The following is a 21,098-nucleotide window of genomic DNA, read 5'->3' as shown; positions in this document are numbered from 1 at the left end:
TTAGCAATAAGGAGAGATGAACATCCTCCTCCAACTCACCAATCAAAGGATCAATTTTTGGGGAGATTTGTAATAACAGCCCTTGTTAGCCTGAAGAAGGTGGTGAATCATTAGATACCACTGAAACGCGTTGCTTCTGTATCTAAGAGAACACAGCAAACAACATCTGGTCTGAATATAGAAAGTTCAGCTATCATATTTGAAATAACATCTGACTTGGATGAAAGGAAGGATTTCTTATGCATACATTGAATGTGATATATTAGCTCTAATTTTTATATCTTTGTTCTTTAAGTTCTTTCAATGTGTATCAGGTTGTTGTTCTTGTGGTCTAGAGAATACATTTTCGAGTTCTCCCATATTTGTGATTTTTTTTATTTTTATGTATGTTTTTTAATATTATGTTTTGATATAACATTTGTAAAGAGAAAAGTTTTTTAAATCAAAAGAGTTTTTAATATATAGCTGATTAAATAAAGAAACGTGATTTTCGCATATTGTGTTCTGAGTTTCGAATCGGAGCTGGTGTATTGTGTATGAATAGAGGGAGTATGTATGTGATGTATGCATAAAAAGAGGCCAAAAGGATAATTTTTCATAGTGAATAATATCTGGGGCCATATTATGGAAGTGCCCCGGGAGCGCAACAGGCTATGGCACCCACATTGCGTGCCCGAGGGGCACTTTGGTATTACACAACAGGCCACAGATGCTTGTGTGTCCCCTTCTGTAATACCAATAGCGCTGGCTGTCATAGAGCGGCAGCACTATCTTCAGAGGGTGTTCCCTCATTTGCATGGGGTAGGGCCCTACGCAAATGAGGGAATCTTTTTGCCTCTGCACCCACGCCATTTTTCAGACATGGGCGCGTGGCAAAGAAGCTGTCAGGAGGCACACTAATAGATGGCACCCTGTCAGTGTGCCCCCCTGTTTGCAGCCCTCTGGAGGGGGGGAAAGAGGGACCTGTGGGCCCCCCAGACATTTTCAGGCAGGTGCAGTCACTCACTGTATCTGCCTGCAAGGGGACCTCTAATACCCCTTCAAATACAAGTGGGTTGCCGCCTGCACTGTGAAACACTGAATGGTTTCAAAGCAGCTGCTCCACTTTTCACAGGAATGCAGTGCCTCAGGGCAGCGCAAGTTTGAGGCTGCCCCAGGGAAGAGCATTCAGGCTAATACGGCTCATTTTCATTGTCTGCACTGAATGGTGTGCCCAGTGCAAACAATGAAAATGTGCCATTTGTATAATATGACCCCTGGAAAGATCAGAATGTAGGGCCAGATATATGAAAGGGTTTTACCTATTCTGTGCCTATGGGAAAATATGATCGTACATATGGGCCGAAATGTTCTATTAAAGTGCACCTATTGTTAAAAGCTCAGTAGCATCCGACTATATAACATGCTAGTCATGAACAGTGCCTGCAGATTTTTATCAGGGCTAGAGTACTTTAAGTGAAACTGCACCAAATCTTTTCCGGAGCATTGCCATGTCCTTAATGGAATAGTACGTCTGCATTTTTGCAGGACCGCCCTTTTGTTATTGGAACAGTACCAACACTTGCCTTCAGAACTGCAATGCCATACTTTTAATGGGACAAGACCAGAAGCTCTGATTAGGAAGAGCTTTACCAATAATGGGACAGTGTCAGCATAAATCTGTATGGATGACATATGTTTAATCAGTCTGAGAGACAATTTTCTACAGGGCTTCTAAAATTTTATTGAAGCAGGCAGACCACTTCTCTGCAGGAAGCCTACAATGTATTTCATTTAAACATGTTATAATGAAAAGAATTTAAAGAACGTGAGTAGAAGTTGAATTGTATACTCTAACCAGTTAAAAATCATAGTGTATTAGTTGATAATGTATTTTGCTTTTACACAACATTAAATACATAAACTGAGAGCTTCTTTCTTTATGGCAATATTCATTCCCTTGACACACTTTACTAGAATCAGCTGACATATTCACTCCAGACTTACTTTCTTTATTGTGTAATCTGTTATGATAGGTTTATTTGCATTGAGCACAAATTAGGAGCGTGGTGGGAGAAGGCATGATGACCAAATCTTGTTCTGCGTATGCGGGGCTTGCGAGTATCTGAGCTTAGGTGTCTGATAGGTCCGTGGGAGTTTATGCGGTTTTTGAGGTACTTGGGGCCAATGTCACGTAAGGCTTTGTATGTGTCCAACAGGAGTTTTAAAAGTGCTTGCTTGTGGATTGGGAGCCCGTCGATCTCTGGGAAGTGCCAAGTGATGTGAGTGAGGGGTGGAAGGTTGTGGGTGAGCCTGACTGCTGAGTTTTTGTGTATTGTTTGGAGTCTTCTGGTCAGTTGAGCATTGATTCCAACACAAAGTGTGCTGTCGTAGTCCAGCTTGATGGTGATGAGGGCTTGGATGATGATATTACGAGTGTTGATGGGGAGCCCTGTGAAAATTTGCATGAGCATCTTGAGTATGTGGAAGCAGGAGACGGAGGCTACGTTCACTTAGCTGGTCATGGGGAGTGGGTTGTCGATTACTATTCTGAGGTGCTTTGCGTGGCTTGCCGGGAGAGGTGTGGGTCTGGGTTCGGCAGGCAACCAGGTGGAACGCCAGAGTGAGGTCTATTTGCTGAAGAATCATATTTCTATCTTTTCTGTGTTTAGCTTGAGGATGTTGGTTTTCATCCATCTGGCGACTTCTGTAATGCAGGTGGAAAAAATTATCCGGGTGTTTGGTGTCTTGTCGGAGAAGGAGAGTATGAGCTGAGTGTCATCAGCATAAGATATTATGTTTATTACATGGGAGCTGATGAGGCTGGTTGGGTGTGGTCATGTAGGTGACCTGCTGTTGGTTAAAGAGCCAGAAATGCCTACTGGATCATGCATAACTAAAAGCCACTTGCCAGAAATCTCAGTTCCTCAAAAAACATTAATACAGGTGCAATGAATGTGATTTATAAACTGAGAAATCAACATTACAGAAAAATAACACAGACACAGCAAGAAGATGCACTATTCACAATAGAAATTAGAAAAAAACACCCACAAGCACATGTGTTCATTTACAACCAAAAACATAGTGTGAACAATATCGTGTTTTTGCTCTGGTCATTCGGCGTTTGATACTATCATAGCTGTATGTTCTCTGATGGAAAAGGAAATCATGGCCTAACGGCTAAGGCGCTCGACCTCGGACCTGGGGAACTTGGTTCGAGTCTCGGTAATGACGCCAAAAACCCCCTGTGATTCTGGGCAAATCACTTAATCTCTCCGTGCCTATAAAAAAAGGAAAGTGTGTCCTCATGTAAAGTAACTGGTGCTATGTAAAGCGCTCTGATAACTGATTCGGTTCGGTTCTAGTTCGCGCTATATAAAATTCTGCAAAAAAAAATAATCAGTTTTTGCCACGTAAATTGAGTGCTGTCCCACTCCTGGCAGTGAAATGACAAGAACCCAGCAGGAAAGAAGCCTTACCTGCTTGCTGCATGAAGACTGCTTATGTGCCTGACAGAGGATCATGGAGAGATTGCGTCTCTGGATTCCTACCATAGAGGCTGCTTCAAGAGTCGGTGGTGCTGATTACTTTCTATCCCCTAATGGCAGAGGTATGCAGGTCCACCAGTGAAGTCTGCTTGAGCACATGGCACATCCTTCCTGTTGCTAGAGAGTGCAGAACATCCAGGAGAAAAGAGAGCTGTGGGCACGTGGAGGAAAACCAGTGGACTGTGGGCAATTGGACAGTCTTACTGGTCATTCCTGCAAAACGTTGTCACTGTTCCTGATAAATGCTAATGTGACTGTAGACATAGGAATCTGTTTTTGGAAAAGGGGGTGGTGATGGACAGAGCTTCTGAATGATGCAGAATACTCTTACCAAGTCAAGAGATCATGGTTTTAATCCATCACCGTTTTTGGATTAAAACCATGATCTCTTGACTTGGTAAGAGTATTCTGCATCATTCAGAAACTCTGTCCATCACCACCCCCCTTTTCCAAAATCGGTTTTATCCACACTATGTGTGGGAGGGTATGCTCAGACGTGAGTCCCTTGCTCATTGCACCATCAGGATTCAAGCAAGCCGGGCCGAAGAAGGCTGTGATGCTAGAAACCGGTCCCCGGAAGCTTGTTTCCTTCCCAGTATAAGAATTGGCTTGGTAGTTTGGTTTGCCCTGTTCCCATCATGCACTGGGACAGGAACAGACTAATTTGCATAAAGCCAGGTTCTGAGCTGGGATGGTGCATTGAGCTAAAAAACGGTGATGGATTAAAACCATGATCTCTTGACTTGGTAAGAGTATTCTGCATCATTCAGAAACTCTGTCCATCACCACCCCCCTTTTCCAAAATCGGTTTTATCCACACTATGTGTGGGAGGGTATGCTCAGACGTGAGTCCCTTGCTCATTGCACCATTAGGATTCAAGCAAGCCGGGCCGAAGAAGGCTGTGATGCCAGAAACCGGTCCCCGGAAGCTTGTTTCCTTCCCAGTATAAGAATTGGTTTGGTAGTTTGGTTTGCCCTGTTCCCCTCATGCACTGGGACAGGAACAGACTAATTTGCATAAAGCCAGGTTCTGAGCTGGGATGGTGCATTGAGCTAAAAAACAGTGATGGATTAAAACCATGATCTCTTGACTTGGTAAGAGTATTCTGCATCATTCAGAAACTCTGTCCATCACCACCCCCCTTTTCCAAAATCGACATAGGAATCTGTTACTGTTGCTGTCAAATTCCAGCAGCGATTTGTAACTCAACATTTTGCACTGGACATGAACGTCAGTTGGCAGGAGCTTTCATGGAACTCAAATACATGGAGGGGTGTTTAATCAATCTTTGAATGCATTTTTAGACTTTTAGACTGAGGAGTAACCGAAGCCCCCTCAGCCCCAGAGGTGCAGGGGGAGCCCATCCATCTAGGGAGCCCAATTCAGCCCATTGGCCATTGAAGATCTGTGAAGACTAGGAAGTATTCATCACATTACATTTCGCTCTCTTTGATACAAACCTAGGTTGGCAATTTTAAGTTCTTTATCTAATAACTTAACTAACAAAATTGTAGCCCATGGGTATCTTGAAAGTCTTGCTGCTTGACCCAATCAGAGAGTAGTATGACAGATATTCCTCTATGAAACCATATTTCCAAATAGAAGAATGATTAAGAATCCAACACAGGAGTATGTCTGGGAGAGGGGGTAGGCGGGGGGGCAGCTCTGGTGATTCACTAGATGCCCACTACTCCTCTACACAGATTGTCCTGGTGCAGAAACACAGGGCCTGTTGTTTCTTGACAGAAAAATCCAGTTGGTAAAATAGGATTGGAATGCAAGCACCCCCTCCTGAACGTTCACCTCTGCCACACCATTGCCTCGCTTGCCCCGGACACCCTCCCCTGAACCCTTCTCCAATCCCCAGAGAGGTCTTCACATTCCTGCAGATAATCTGTTTAGTGCAGGGGGTAAATGGTAGCAGATTTGTCCTATGTATGGCGGCTCTGCATACGAAATTGGGCCTAGTAATTCCACATCCACCTATTATTATCCACATTACTGGGACAACACGCAGAATAATCGTATTAAGTGGGGTGATATTGACTGGAATCGTTTTTCCAACCCCATGTTACCTCTGCATCCAAATTGTAATTGAGATCCAGGAGTCAGTTTATTTGAGCTTTTGAGGGAGGTCAGTCACAGCTCAAATCTGGGCTGTGTTCTCTCTCTCCTGTAGCACATCGGTCCGTTTTCCCACAGTAACCAACAGCCAACAAACGTGTGTCATTCCCATTCACTCTCACATCCACACTGGAAGGCAGCACAGTGAAGAAAAAGACAGCCAGCTCTAGATATCGGTTAGCAGGAAGCATATGGAGCCATATAATGAATATGTTCTTCCCTTCTGCACCAGCTCATTTTCAAGTAAACATTGGGCCTGATTCACAAAGTTAAACTTACACTTTTTGTGTAAGTTTACTACGTTAGTAGTATTTCCAAATTATGATTTAATACTAAATTTACGACTGCAGAGATCTGCAATTGGTTTAGAGAACTCTGCACATAAAAAGATAGGCCTCTGTGTCCTATCTTTTTAAATGTCTCCGCTCTGACTGACAGTCGCAAACTTACTATTAACTATTAACTTGTAGTCTGTAAATTCCCAAAAAGTTGTAAGTTTACTCAAAAGTGTAAGTTTACCTTTGTGAATCAGGTCCAGTGTCTGCAACTCATGCCCTAACTCACCAGCTGCTTGATTTAGTGCATAAGCTCACAACAGTACAGCGTTGAAATAGAGCTGCAAATTCCTCTCCTGTTTCTAAGCTGTGCTGTCTACTGCCCACGCGCTAACTCTCTGAGCTACTACGCTAGTGGAAACAGTGTACAAAGGGATCTCTTCTGAAACAGTGTGCTGTGCTTACCAGCTGTATTATACGGCTCAGGTGATCTGCATCTGTGTAAACCAAGAGCAGTAGACCTCTTTATTTATCGCCAGGTAAAGGTAAGCCCGCCCTGACAGCTGATGTCAAACTGTTTATAGGGCACCGCATAATATTGTCCTTTTGACTCCCCAAGGCTTTAGAAAGTCTGAAAAACAACGAGTGCCATGGATTAGACAGCCTCATGTATAAGGTGCAGGCGTGCAACGCCCATTGGACTCACAGGTCTTCAGCCCCCCCCACGTCATGTGTGATGAGGGATGAGACAGCTGCCCGGGCACACACACAGCCGCACCCAAGCACATCACAGGTCTTAAAAAGACCATTTGCATATTAATGAGGCATTGTTGTTGTTTCACCCCTTCTAAGGGCCCCTGCAGCTCCACTCTGACTTTTGCTTAAAAATTCAGACCCCCCCGAAATATTTTCTCATCCCCCCCCCCGGAATTTGGCTCTAGTTGCGCCTCTGATAAGGTGCATGTTTTTTCTTCATGTCGTGAAGCTATTGGTTGCAGTGATGTAATACAAGAGCAGTATAGTAGCAGGCAAGCCAGTGGCAGATAAGTAGCATAAGAGAAAACGGGACCTTTGTAACATCAAGTAAACAAAAGGCAATATAGGTTGCATTATGGAGGCAAACCCAGAGAGATATACTAAAAAAGGTTGGGCGGTAAGTGGGTAAGGAAATGGCAGCCTAAGGGAAAATCCACAAGATGTTGTGTTTGTGTAATTCATAAACGATATGAACAGAGGTGCTGAAGAGGTAGAGAGAACCACCCTACTCCATAATATGCGGTCACAGCCAACAAAACAACATGTATGTGGTTCTTCAGCAGACGCAGATGATTTCAATACAAAGTTTACTCATAAATAAGTGATGCTTTTCTTAGTCTTTTGTTCTTTATTGTTGTTATGTGTGACTGTATTACTTCTTAGCCTTAGACATGGCCAACATGTAAGGTAGTTACTAAAAAGCACATGAGGCAGGGATCATTGTATTTAGAAAGTAGGACTTTTGTTTTTAAGTCTGCAGTGAAAATCTCCTAAAACCGTTTTTTCACTACTCTAAAGCCTATCTGTCCCATTGGATAACATTGAGTTACAATATTACATCTAATAAGCGGTAACTTTTGATTGGGAGCAGGTTGAAAGGTCATGTCTGGACGTATGGTTTGTAATTTAAGATCTTCTTTAATGGCAAAGTCAGCATCTAAGTGACAATTCTGAAAATGACACTTTTAGAGAGTTGCCATTTTCTTGCCCTAACCATTTGATCCTGCTACCACTGCCTTGGGTCATATGGCCATGAATGGCTTAGCTGTTGGGCTTTGGTCATTCCTCCCATGCAGTGAGATGAAGGGGTACTAGGTGTTGGAGGGGAGGGCCGTCCTGCCAGGATGATTGGGGTGGCGTTATTCCCGGTCCCAGTTACATTTAAAAGGGCTTGTCTCTATTACACATAAAGGTAACAGACACTAGTCCTTTTCACCCCAGACTTTTTTGGAGCATTATCATGAGAAAGGAAGAACTTTCCAGAACCAGATATGGGGGTAGCCTAGAATATTTCCCCACTTCAAAGGCTGGCACCAGGTAAAAACACTGTACCCTCAGAGCACTTATTCAGTAAACTCCTGGACCGGTGAAAGACCTTCGCAGGACTGCCTTGGTTCCCCAAGAGGACTGCCCTGCTGCTACCAGAGGACTACCCTGCTGTTTGAGGCTTGCCTTGTCCCCCAGAGGACTGTCCTGCTGCTTGAGGCAAGCCCTGTGGCTTGAGGCCTGTCCTGCTGCTTTAACAGGGCTACCAGAGTGACTTCAAGGGCTGGTTGGCTGGCCTCCTGTGTGAGGTACAGGGACAGAACGAGCTCCAGAGATCTTGAACATTGGCCCTGCCCTCTTCTGGAGTGAGTCCTAACCCCCCACGTGGTGTTCCCCATGGTTGTGGTGTTAAAGGTGCTGCTCCCATCTAACCCTAAAAGTTGGGTCCCTGAAACATTTTAGTGTCCCTGAGAACTGACAGAAGACAGGGACCTACCTGCTTGCCGATCCACCCAATGTGCATTGTTGATCAGCATGACTCCACTGTAGCTCCTGCTACATTCTTTTCCATGCAGCAGCTTGTTCTGACCTCCAAGGGAAGCTATCTAGCCTCATGGCACGCTCGTCCACTACAGGCCACAGATTCACCCAGCTGGAGATTTTTGACTTCCCAAAAAGTGACAAAGTCCGAAGATAGAAACCTTCACCGCAACTCCAACCAATGTCTCCCTGATGATATTACAATAAAGAAACTCTTAGAGAAACAACCAGTCAACTCAGTAACACTACATTATATTGTCAATCAGATAACTATTCAATCAGAGTTTTGAAAGGACTTAAGTGGCACAGTGATCCCTGATGATGATGCCTCTTCCTCTGACGCGCCGGCTGCCTGGTCCCGTGGAACTTTACCTTCACATGAACGGTTCTTAAGAATTTCTCATTTCTAAGCCCGGAGGTATACCAAGACCTAATCCACCTTGTGTGTCCGACCGTGCTCCGTTGCGGTCGGCCTTAGCATTTGCATTGCCCCGGTCTCGCGTGACTAGGTACCCCCAGTTAGCGCTTTGATTATTTAGGCACTATTTTTCACTAAAACATTTCAAAATGTATAACTCCTGTTCTACTGATTGGATTTAATTTGTTTTGATGTAATTGTATGTATTACATTTTTTTCTATTGTCCTAAATTGGTTTTTTTGGTTTGGTTTTATTCTGTTTGCGTGCTACACAAATTCCTAACTCAGGGCCTCGAAGCTAAGCCTGACTGGCTTTGTGTCAACCTAGCAGAGGGTGAAGCATAGGTTAATTTTGTGACTTTTGTGGTTCGCAATGACAAGGATAGTAGTTATTGCTTGAGTAAGGTTATCACCCCCCCTCAATCAATAACCCAATTTCTCACAGCCTCCAATTACCGATGTCACCTATGGAGAGCGGTGGGGGGGGGGGGGCGAAATCCCGGCATACAACCCCTAGATTCGTAATCAGCCCATTATAGTTGTGTAGTCTGAAGAAATTTGTTTCCTTACAGGTTCAGGTGACGAATCATCTATTTTGAAGCTTAAGATGTCAATAACTGATGTTGATCTGCTTCGAGTCCAGACTTGAATTTGAAAAAAGAAACTTGGTGAAATTATTACTATGCTATGGGGCAGATGTGCTAAGCTTTTTTGCATTTGTAAATGGGGCGATTTGCAGAATCAGCCCATTTGTGACTGCAAAAAGGGGTTTTGGGATGCATGAAACCAAAACTTATTCAGCAACACGTTACCGAATTGCAGTTTGAATTTGCGACCGGTAACCAATCCTGTATTTGAAATGGGCATGCTTAAGACATCCCTTCTAAATACCGAATCGGAATGGTTTGTATAAATGTTTTGCAACCTAATTCCTGTTGCAAAACATTCATTCTTTAACCACTACAAACATGCAGTGGAAACCCACTCGCAAATGTGAAGGGGTTCCCTTGGGACTCCTTCACTATAGTGGGTCGCAATTTGCAAACTACCTCAGTAATTTTCATGACGTAGGTCAAATTGCGAACCCACTACAAATCAGTAGTTTGCAAATTACCACACTGGTCTCAAAAATACTGGTTCCTAATTACGACTAGTATTTTGCAACCAGTTTACTGTAGATCTGGCCCGTGTTTGCTAAAATGTGTACTGAGTTGGTAGGTGTGTTTCATTTGCAATTAAGTGCTCCGCTCCCGGAGAATGTATTTTATTTTTGTCGAAGACACTAATTTATCTTAAAAAAATCAATACATATTTAAAGGGAACACTCTCTGGATAGAAATGGTGCATGCTGTGCTATGGATGGTCACTGCTAAACTCAACCTGAGGCATATTTGAAATCTCTAAAGTGAAACATTGGGAGCTCGCTGCACAAACCTGTATATAGGAACGTAAAATGACTCTGTTGGGTAGGATGTTGCGCTGGCAAATAGCACCCCGGAATGGCCTTTTCTATCTTAGGCACAGATTAGGAGTTTCACTTTACAAGCAGGATGTTAAATTGGCACTTGTAAAACACATTGCTAGGGTGTACACCCACCCTGCCTGTACCATACATGTTTATCCCCAGAGGTATGGGGAATAACTATGCAAACCTGTTTTTACTGGGGAGAGATCTGCATGTCATTCCCTTTTCCATGGGAATTACAGGCAGGGAGGATGATAGAAAGGGTGAAGGAAGGCAAGTGAGACTTGTCTGGAAGGGTTTGTGCCAAGTCTGAGTGACACAAGCAGGGCACGAACATTGGTCCGGGCTGCAACGCAGCGCATTCTTAAAGCGATTGGACATGCTGGCTTTTCTGGTGAGTAAAATCGTACTGAATTCAGGGAACAATGGCCCACTTATGATTAAGCAATTAGAAATTCCGCTCACCTCATAATCATAGCTGGAGTAGGTAGCAGGCTCACAATGTGGTAGACAGTATGATAGATACTTCATGTAATTACATACCTGCAGTGAGTTTTGTGGAAGTACATGTCACACAAATTCATATACTCAGTAATTCCTGGTATGTGCAGTGCTAAGAAATACCAAATAAGAGGAGACAAGCACTCTGTGCACACATGAAATACCTATCACCCGTTTCATTGCAAGAGTGCCATGTGTAGTATTTTGGGCCCTGGGCACACAGTATTTGGGTACTGGACCTGGCCCTGGGCACGTGCGCCCGGCCCCTTTTATTAGCAGGATCACCTGACTGAAGAACGCCTGTGATGGGTGGGTGTACAGTGTCCAGCAGGACATTACATCCCGCCCACATTTTAATGGAAAAACAACAAACAAAAGTCCAACCTATGGGAAAACAACAAAACGAAACATAGCACCAATGAGTCTTCAGGCCGTCTGCGGGGTGGAGCTGGAGCTCTAGACCGCAGGTCAGCCTCAGCTCCAGCCTCAGCGTTGTAGTTCAGCGGTGGTGTAGTCCACTTTGGAGATCTTCTTGCAGGCGCTCAGGTTCCAGTGGACAGCAAACCTTCAACTATTGAGGATGACCTTGGTGGATGAGGGCCTTCCTTGGAGGTGACGGTGCTTGATTGTTTTTAGGTAACAAGTCTCCGTCTGCGACCTCCATGCTTCCCGTTGCCTGTCATGGAGCATCCCTCTCATTGGGATTCCCATCTCACAGGAACTCCTTTGAGGGCCTTGTCCCTGGATTGCCACATGACTGTGTGGGCTGTGCAGGCCTCTCGTAGCCTGCGCTGAGGGGTCGCTGTGGAACTTCCAACAGGGCCACGGATAAGCCTTGTGTAAGCCAAGGATGGATAGTCTAATGGTCAGATATGCACTTCTTCGGCAGACTCCAGGTTTACAAAGGCATATAGAAGGTTCCTGGATGGCTAGCCTCCCAAGGCGCCAGGAGTACCTTGTTGAACTCCAGATCTCTTGAGCATTTGGATCCACTCTGGTGGTGTGGTGCTCCTTGGATGTTCTTGGTGGCGATGATGCACCTGGATGATAAACGCGATAATTTTCTTACAGTTGGGCAACAGGCAGAGATCTTATGCTGTAGGTGACCTCGTGGAGTGAGGAGGACTGGAGGGAATTTGGGGCCACTTACTGATGTCTTCTGGCCTGTGCACTTGCTAGATGTGGTACCATTGATGCTAAGCAGCCAGTGACAGGTGAGTCGACAGTCAAACTGTGAAGCATGGGGCCTGGACGCAGATCACGCTTGCTAGAGGCTTATGGTTGGTCCTATCGCGAAGCAGTCTCCAGTGACATTTCTGCACCCCTGTGGTTGGCATGGGCTGATGAACTTCTTTTCCAGTGCTGGCACAAGTCCTCTGTCCTGTCGCTCTTCTCCTTTTCCCTCTTGCGCACCTGTGGTTGTTGTTCACCCTGTGGCGTTGTACAACTCTCCTCTCCTACTTCACTCATTCATGTTCGCCCAACATGGGCATCTTGTTGGTTGAGCTCTACTCTTAGAGCTGTCTTTGATTTGCTGTGGACCTGTTGCAGGTCAGTCCTCTCGGTAGGACATCCTTCTTCTCCTTGAGGACCTTTCATGAGCGTCACACAAGAAAAGAGCCACGGGTCCGTATTTGGAGGAGGTTAATAAACTGTTAGGATTTAATCTATTGTGGAAGACAAGGGGTTTCCCCTTTCAAGACGGTTTCCCTCACACACCAGAGGTGTTATGCTTCATCATAGGGGTGCCTCCGCCACATGCGTGGGCTACAACCCCCTCTCTACAAGGGAGGAGCTCAGGGATGGTTTTGTTGAGTCAGGCGGGGTGTACTAAACCCCTATGTGATATAGGTGTGTGTGTAAAAGAGTGTGCAGTGCTGTGGTGTAGAATTAAAACTGGCTACAGGGTTAGCTATATTAACTTTATTGGGCTACCCGGCATCGGGATTAAAAACAGTAAAGAGCTGGTAACGCAATTGCCAACATTAAAGACAACATGTGTACATCACTAGACCAACATATTTCGGCCAGAGGGACCTAGATAGTGTCACAGCCTTCTCCAGGGTCAGTTCTTTATAGCTACTGCATAAATTTAGTGCAAATACATGAAAAAACATGAAAAACACGTGAATAAATCAAGAGTATTATACTGAAGCAGTTGTATTTAGCTGTTCAGTTTGTACTGCATACAACCTGTATTGGAGACAAAAGGCATGTTGTCACCATACACATTCCTTGTATATATAAATCATGAGTAAAAATGACCGTTTCTAACCTCCTTAGTCAGAGTTTCTGTGACACATATACATAGTAGATCAATGTGTGGTTGAATAAAGACATGCGACTCACCATATTGGGTTGCGCAATTCACTATGTCTGTCCCGGCTCATTAGCCCTATGGTACGTGCACCAAAACCTGCCAACAGAGGTATATGGTATTAAAAACAAAAAATCCCAAGAGAGGGAATTGACGATAAAGTATACATGGCCTGCAGTTAGATTTGCGTGAAAAAAAGGGTTTGCACATAGACTGGAGTGTTTATAGAGATTGGAATGCTCTTAGTGTATGCAAGCCTAAGGTCTCAATTTGCTGACTGGTGGCAAGCGCGTAACCCCAGCTGGAGTAAAGTTTAAGTGACCCCAGGCATGCGCCAACAAGAGACTTGACTAAATGGCAGCGGGGGGGGGGGGGGCATAGAACTAGGGTGGAAGATTGGTTGAAAAAACGAATTAACTAATGGCCAGAAGTAAAGGTTAAAGGGCTCCCTAATTGGGAAGCAGGTTATCATGCCCTTCCAATAGGTTTATGTGCGCAATGGCTAGAGAGATCAAAGGCACCATGGGTACGGTGCTGTTCGATTAACAAGTCAATAGAAGCGGGGGCGCTTGGGGGGGTGTGAGCAGCTGGTATCCACGGGTGGTATAAAGGTGACGAAACACGTCCGCCTGCTCCTGCCGGGGGCTGGGCAAAATGGAAGAGGGCGCCAGTGCTCGGGGGTAGCTGACTGGTTGTAAAGGGTCCGGGGGTGTTCGGACAATCTGAACCATACTGTAAAGAATGTGTCTTTGCAGCGGGACGGTGGGAAGGAGTGCAAGCGCCTAATTAAATGCCGGTTAGAAGGTGTTGAGCGCGACGTCTCCCAGGCACGGGGGAAGAAATGGACGCGGTGGAGCCACGGTCTCTCTGGGGCTGGTGGAGTCAGGGGCTAAAAGCACTTACCACAGAACCGTGGATCCTTGCCTTCAGGGCGTGGCCGAGGGCAGGAACCAGAGTCCTGGGAATGCTTGTGTTTAAATACATGAGGCGTGTAGGGAATAGGAAACAGCTGCTTGTGTGCCCGGAGGTGGAGGGACTCATGGGAGATGTAGGTTTATGGTATTTCGGCAGCTGCTCGAAGACATGGACTGCTCGAAAAGAATGTTAAATGAGCGGGAATTCGTCCATGCGGGGACTGTCTGATCTGTAGGCTACCAGAGATTCCAGTAAAGTAGCCTCCCACTATGATGGTTAGTGCTTTTCACTTGTGTAATCCAGGAATCAAGGCTTGTAGGAGCGTGGCAGGGTGGCGCCTGATTACTGGGGAACGGAGAAAGGCTGGATAGTATGCAGGGCAACCCGGTAATGGAACAAGGTGCTCCGTCAATTCATGAAAAGGTAAGGAGGTGCTGATGCATGAGACTAAAGAGGTGTCTGTCAGCACGGCGCCAGGAGGGCTGGGTGCAGGGGTTTGTACCACCTTTATGAGCAAACCTAGGGCAGGTCACTTAACAAGGTGGATAAATGGGGGGAGCCACGTGCGAGCAGCCGTGGGCAAGATCCTAGAGCTGGGTGGTGAAGGGGTGTTCCTGGGGGCAGTTGCAACATGGGGTGACCCAAACCACACCTGAAATTTCTAAGACGGCGCAGGGGGTGAGGTATAAGACCACAACCTAGATGGGTTGATATCACGCGGCCCTGGTGGGGCGCTTAAATGGAGGGGGGAGGGGGTTCCTGAAAGCATGTAAATGATTCACGAAAGTGCCAGCCAAGGAATCTCGTTGTTGAGGCCTGTTTCTGAGGTTCCCAACCTATACACCCATCTTTGTTCCAGTCTGAGGAGTTTAGTTGTGAGATCAGGAGTGTTGGCATTCAAGAGGCTCAAGATCATAGTGTGATTGATTGAGAATACCTGATTAAAATCCAGGTTGTCCGGATCTACAGTTGTCAACACAGTGACTATACCGTATTTCATCACTTATCGCATCTGATTTTTAAAATGGCAGTATTTAAGGCAGCAATTTCTGTATTAAGCAGAACGTAAAATTATTTTTTTATTTTGAAAAAAATGGAGAATGGTAGACGAGTTGGGGGCCCTGGTGCTGGACCACATTAATGTATTTCCATGAATCAGAGGGCCTGCTAAATCCAAGCCAAACAACTGTCCAGGCGATGTAGGTATGTTTTTTTTAAAGTTTTGTTTACATTAAGCGCATGAACACTCTCAGGACGCATTTGATGCGCTATGGCTAGAAATTCTTGCCACAGCTGAAAAAGTCAGCTGTACAGCTATCTACACGAGTCTCATCTCCAGATGAGCTGCCCCAGCGCGGTCTCTCTGGCACCCCGCCACATTCAACATGGGAGACCCCTTCAAAGCAGTGATTGGACGCAAAACCATGCAAAATATGTTGATTGGCCCATGAGGTTCCCAGAAACCGCATCATATTTGCTCCGCCATTATCATAGCAGCAAATAAGCCCCCTTTGTGTTAAAGTCAGTGTATTTATGGTTTAGTTCTATGTATGGAACCTTCACTTTTCAATGGCAGTGAATTTCTGGCTTAGGCCCAGGGTTTTGGGCCTTACTTTTAATGTCAGTTCCAGTATCTGGGTCCACACTTTTAATGGCAGTATATTTCTGGCTTATTTCAAGTGTCTGGATCCTCACTGTTAATGGCAGTGGATTTCTGGCTCAATTCCAGTGTCTGAGTCCTCACTTATATTGAGCTTCTACTTCTGGCTTGTTTCCAGTGTAGCAGATCCTCACTGTTAATGGTGGTGTATATCTTGCTTAATTCCAGTTTCTGCCTCCTCGCAGTGTATTTCTGGCTTATTTTCAGTGGCCCTCAGTGTTAATGGCAGAGCGTTACTGGCTTGTTTCCACCGTTGGACTCTTATGCTTTTCTAAACCTGAAGTGTACTTGCCTGTGTAACCAATTCATGTCATGGCGTGTGTATCCAAATAGCAAATCTGCCTTAAGCCCCTTAACATGGCACTGTATGTGTGGAAATGCACCATCTTTTCAGACTTTAAAGCTAAAGTTTGGAGTGATATTTGGCACTGCACACACGCGCGGCTGGTTCCTGGCGCACATAGCCATGGCTTCAGCGCACAGAGACCCTACACTGGCACACACAGAGGGGAAAAATTAGAGGGAACATTGGTTCCGACTGCTCCCCGGGACACCCCTTCACCACCCAGCTCTAGGATCTTGCCCACGGCTGCTCGCACGTGACACACCCCCATTTACCCACCTTGTTGAGTGACAAGCCCTGGGTTTGATCATACAGGTGGTACAAACCCCGGCACCCCGCCCTCCTGGTGCCGCGGCTGACAGGCACCTCTATAGTCTTGTGCATCAGCACCTCCTTCCCTTTTCATGCATTCACTGAGCACCTTGTTCCATTACCGGGTTGCCCTGCATACTATCCAGCCTTGCTCCGTTCCCGACTAATCAAGCGCCACCCTGCCATTCTCCAACGAGCCTAGATTCCGGGATTACACAAGGGGAAGCACTTACCACCATAGTGGTAGGCTGCTTTCCTGGAATCTGTGGTAGCCTCCAGATCAGGCAGTCCCTGCATAGACAAATTCCTATTCATTTACCATTCTTTTCGAGCAGTCCGTGTCTTCGAGCGGCTGCCGAAATACCATAAAACCACATCTCCCATGAGCCCCCCCACTTCCGGGCACATGCAGCTGTTTCCTATTCCCTACACGCCTTGCATATTTAAACGTGAGCATTCCCGGCACTCTGTTTCCTGCCCTCGGACACGCCCTGAAGGCAAGGATCCACGATTCTGTGGTAAGTGCTTTTAGACCCTGACTCCACCAGCCCCAGACACACTGTGGCTCCACCGCGTCCATTTCTTCCCCCGTGCCTGGGAGACGTCGCGCTCCACACCTTCCAACTGGCATTTAATTAGGTGCTCGCTCTCCTTCCCACCGTCCCGCTGCATAGACACATTCTTTGCAGTATGGTTCAGAGGTCCGAACACTCCCGGACCCTTTACAACCACTCAGCTACCCCCTAGCACTGGCGCCCCCTTCTATTTTGCCCGCCCCCGGCAGGAGCAGGCGGACGTGTTTCGTCACCTTTATCTCACCCGTGGATACCAGCTGCTCACACACCCCCGCACGCCTCCCGCTTCTATTCACTTGTTGTTGATCCAACAGCACTGCACCCATGGTGCCTTTGTTCTCTCTAGCCATTGCAAGCCTAAACCTATTGGAAGGGCACGATAATCTGCTTTCCAATTAGGGAGCCCTTTAACCTTTACTTCTGGCCATTAGTTAATTAGTTTTTTGCAACCAGTCTTCCACCCTTGTTCTCTGCCCTCCCCGGGTATTGATACCCACCCCCCAACCCCCCTGCCGCCATTTTGTCAAGTCTCTTGCTGGCGCATGCCTGGGGTCTCTTAAACTTAAACTTTACTCCAGCTGACTTTACGCGTTTGCCACCAGTCAGCAAATTGAGACCTTATGCGAGCATACGCTAAGAGCATTCCAATCTCTATAAACACTCCAGTTTATGTGCAAACCCCTTTTTTCGTGCAAAATCTAGCTTCAGGCCATGTATACTTTATCTTCAAATCCCTCTCTTGGGATCTTTTATTTTTAATACCATATACCTCTGTTGGCAGGTTTTGGTGCACATACCATATGGCTAATAAGCCGGGACAGACATAGTGAATTGCGCAACCCAATATGGTAAGTCGCATGTCTTTATTCAATCACACGTTGATCTAATATGTATTTGTGTCACAAATACTCTCACTAAGGAGGTTAGAAAACGGTAATTTTTACTTATGCTTTATGTATACAAGGAATGTATATGGTGACAACATGCCTTTTGTCTACAATACAGGTTGTATGCTGTACATACGGAACAGCTAAACACAACTGGTTCAGTATAATACTCTTGATTTATTTACCTGTTTTTTATGTTTTGCCACGTAGTTGCACTAAATTTATGCAGTAGCTGAATAGAACTGACCCTGAAGAAGGCAGTGACACTATCTAGGTCCCTCTGGCCTAACCATGTTGGTCTAGTGATGTACACATTTTGTCTTTAATGTTGGCAATTGTGTTACCTGCTCTTTACTGTTTTTATTTCTGACACCGGGTCAGCCCAATAAAGTTAATGTAGCTAACCCTGTAGCCAGTTTTAACTTTCACACCACAGCACTGCACACTCTTTTACACACACACCTAGCTCACATAGGGGTTAAGTACACCCTGCCTGACTCAACAAAAACATCCCTGAGCTCCTCCCTCATAGAGAGAGGGTTGTAGCCCACACAAAGACTAGGTTTTTTGCATGAGGAGGCACCCCTATGATGAAGCATAATGCCTCTGGTGTGTGAGGGGAACCGTTCTGAAAAGGGAAACCCCTTGTCTTCCACAATAGATTAAATCCTAACAGTTTATTAACCTCCTCCAAATATGGACCCAAGGCTCTTTTCTTGTGTGACATTAATTCAGTGGAGAGTTAGCTCACGCAGGTCCTTAATACTCCTCAAGCCCCCAAGTGTATTGATAGACCTTTCATGAGCCCCATCTCCTCCTCTTGGATTTTGTTTCCAGTGCTCCTCTGCCAGGATGGCTAGTTACCTCTTCGCTTGAGGGCGTTGTGCTTATATCTCGAGCCATCGCGGTGCTTGATCCTGCCTTCTTTCAGGCATGCTTGGCAGGGTGGAGTATGTGGCTCTCCTCTTGCCTGACTGGGGCCACTGGCATTTCCATCTTGAGGCAGTGTGAGGGATGACATTCTGCTGGCTTTGGCTCACAGCAGGGCTCTGCTGGTGCAGTGGAGATGCGGAGGTTCTCCCTTTTGCCTTCAGCGTTGCTTCTTTGAGGACAGGTCTCACTCTCCTGGGCGCCTGCTCACACGGTGGAACTTCTGGGTGCATGCGTCGAGGCACCTCAGATTTCATGGTTTTTGATCCTTCTTTGTGGCCCGCTCCTGGCGCTTGGCATACTTGCTCCTCTTTCTTGCGGTGGTTGCCGTGCATCACTGAGGGTGGGTGGCATGATCTTCTTGCAGGCAGTGGCGCCAGAGCCTCTGGAGTTGCACGCTCTGTGCACATTCTTCAAGTACTTTAAAGTGGAACTCGCTTGGCTGCCTCTTGTTTCATTACCTTGGTTCTCGCACTGACTCTTTGCATCTGTCTTGGCTGGCCTTACTTGGGATGTTTATTTCGTTTTCGTGCTCCTTCTAGTTTACAGTCTTTCCCCTCTAATGATCAGCAGTCTATGGGGGCATGTCACACTTTCTTGGCTTGGAGCAGTGCTCGGTCCCTTCCACTCGCCACTCTCTACTCTCTCTGTAGTTAGGCTGTGCAGTGTTCTCTTCACTGGCTTTGGCACATGCCCTCTCCTTTTAATATACTTGTCCCATTCTGTGTGAAGGGGTGTATGTAGTGACAACTGCTGGCCAGCTGCAGGCGCTGTGCTGCTTCATGCACTTCCTGAGTGGTCTTGTGTGCATGGAAATACAGGCTCTTGCTGTTTAAAGCATGGGGCACAGCAGGTCCTCCTTTCCTTTCCTTCCTTCCGGTGTGAGTCCCTCCGGCATGTGTCAGTCTCAGGAGCAGACTTTTCTGCGGTGCTTGTCCCCTCGTGGAGGGCTGATGGCTCGGGGCTTTTTTTCCAGTTCAGATTTTTTCTGGGCAGATGTATGATCCTTGATTCCAGATCACTCTTACCTGCTGCTGTCGGTAGTGTGTCACAGACTGCAGGGCTTTTCATCAATGTCTGGGACCTAGGAGGGGGGAGCAAGGCACTTCAGACTTGCTGTATACTGGGCAGTATGATGGAAGACGGTGAGTTAACCACGTTGGTCTGCTTCATTTGCGAGTCACTTGGTTGGTTGTGATGTCAACAAAGCTACCACTTGGTGGCGCTGGGTTGTGTCTACTAGGGGTCTTGCAGCCTAACTGATGCTGTGGTACATAGTCTCCTACTGAGTGTTTGCAACATGGTGCGGTTTGATGAGTCGCCGCTAGGAGGCTCATAGGCCACCTCTCTGCTCAGGCCTTCAGCTGTTCAGATGCTGCAGGCCTCGCGAGACACGGATGTCAATGGGGGAGATGGGGGTTGATCCGGGTATCCGCAACCTTCCTAAGCTGCGTGGGGATTCCACCAGCCACTATTGATGACCATGACGGTTTTTACGTTGATGCCTTCATCATTCTGTTAATCGCCTCACAATCTCTGAGGTGCCGGTAAGATTCATGAAGGCTGAATGTAAAGACCTGGGTGCAGTGCACCAAAGCAGTGCTAGGTGGTGCTGCAGCCACCACTCTTCGTAGGCAGCGGCAGCTTTGGTTGTCTCCCTGATGCAGCGGATGGCTACCGGCAAGAAAACTGTTTACCGGGCGCTTCCTTTCGGGCCGCTGTGTCACGCATTTACCGCAGATGAGGCAGAGTGCGGGGGTGAGTGCTGACTGGTGTGCCATGGCTTGTCACTGTACTCCTATGTGTTTTATGGCACTTCCTAAGGGCGCTGGGGGTGCGGTGCGGGATGTACACTCCGTCTCTCAATGGGGGATTTTGGGTTCTTTACTGGGAGGTCAATCCTCTTCTTGGCCTCACCCCGTTGCAGCATGAGTATTGAGAGAAGGATGGGCATACCTGTAGGTGTCGTGCTTGCAGGGATGTACGCTATCTCCACTTAACTGTGCTCTCGCTGTATGTGAGTCCTGCCAGCGGAGGTCGTGGGCAAAGCAGTCCCTTTCCTCACGGTGGCAACAGGGGCGCACGCACCGGCACTCAGGCCCCGTCCTAGCTTTGTGGGTCGAGACTCCTGAGCTGAGGTGGCTGTGTGGGGGTGCCTCAAGCGTTGAGGGCTCACTGTGCTGGCTGCGGCACATTGCGTGCAGGTGGACCATTGCAGAGGCCTCTGTAGACAGGCGCCATCGTCCCATCTCACCAGGTGGCCATCAGATTGTCTTGGCCAGG

General features: G+C 46.7%; 1 protein-coding gene across 2 annotated transcripts in view; it reads left to right on the top strand.

Annotated features, from left to right (window-relative positions):
• The window catches only part of ADCY2 (adenylate cyclase 2), a 1,840,236-nt gene that overhangs the window by 382,131 nt on the left and 1,437,007 nt on the right, over window positions 1-21,098 (top strand). Inside the window, exon 1 of one of the 2 annotated variants that reach the window (XM_078687630.1) lies at window positions 20,431-20,573. The exons of the other annotated variant lie outside the window; for it this stretch is intronic. Within the exon in view, the coding sequence (XP_078543756.1) occupies window positions 20,556-20,573 (18 nt within the window). The 5' untranslated portion in view covers window positions 20,431-20,555. Of the gene's footprint in view, window positions 1-20,430; window positions 20,574-21,098 lie in introns of those variants that run through there. 2 annotated transcript variants of the gene reach the window in all.

The sequence above is a fragment of the Lissotriton helveticus genome, chromosome 4_1, assembly GCF_964261635.1.
Source record: "Lissotriton helveticus chromosome 4_1, aLisHel1.1, whole genome shotgun sequence".
NCBI classification, from domain to species: Eukaryota; Metazoa; Chordata; class Amphibia; order Caudata; family Salamandridae; genus Lissotriton; species Lissotriton helveticus.
Note: the sequence above shows the minus strand (reverse complement) of the source record. Positions and strands in the feature narration are given on the sequence as shown.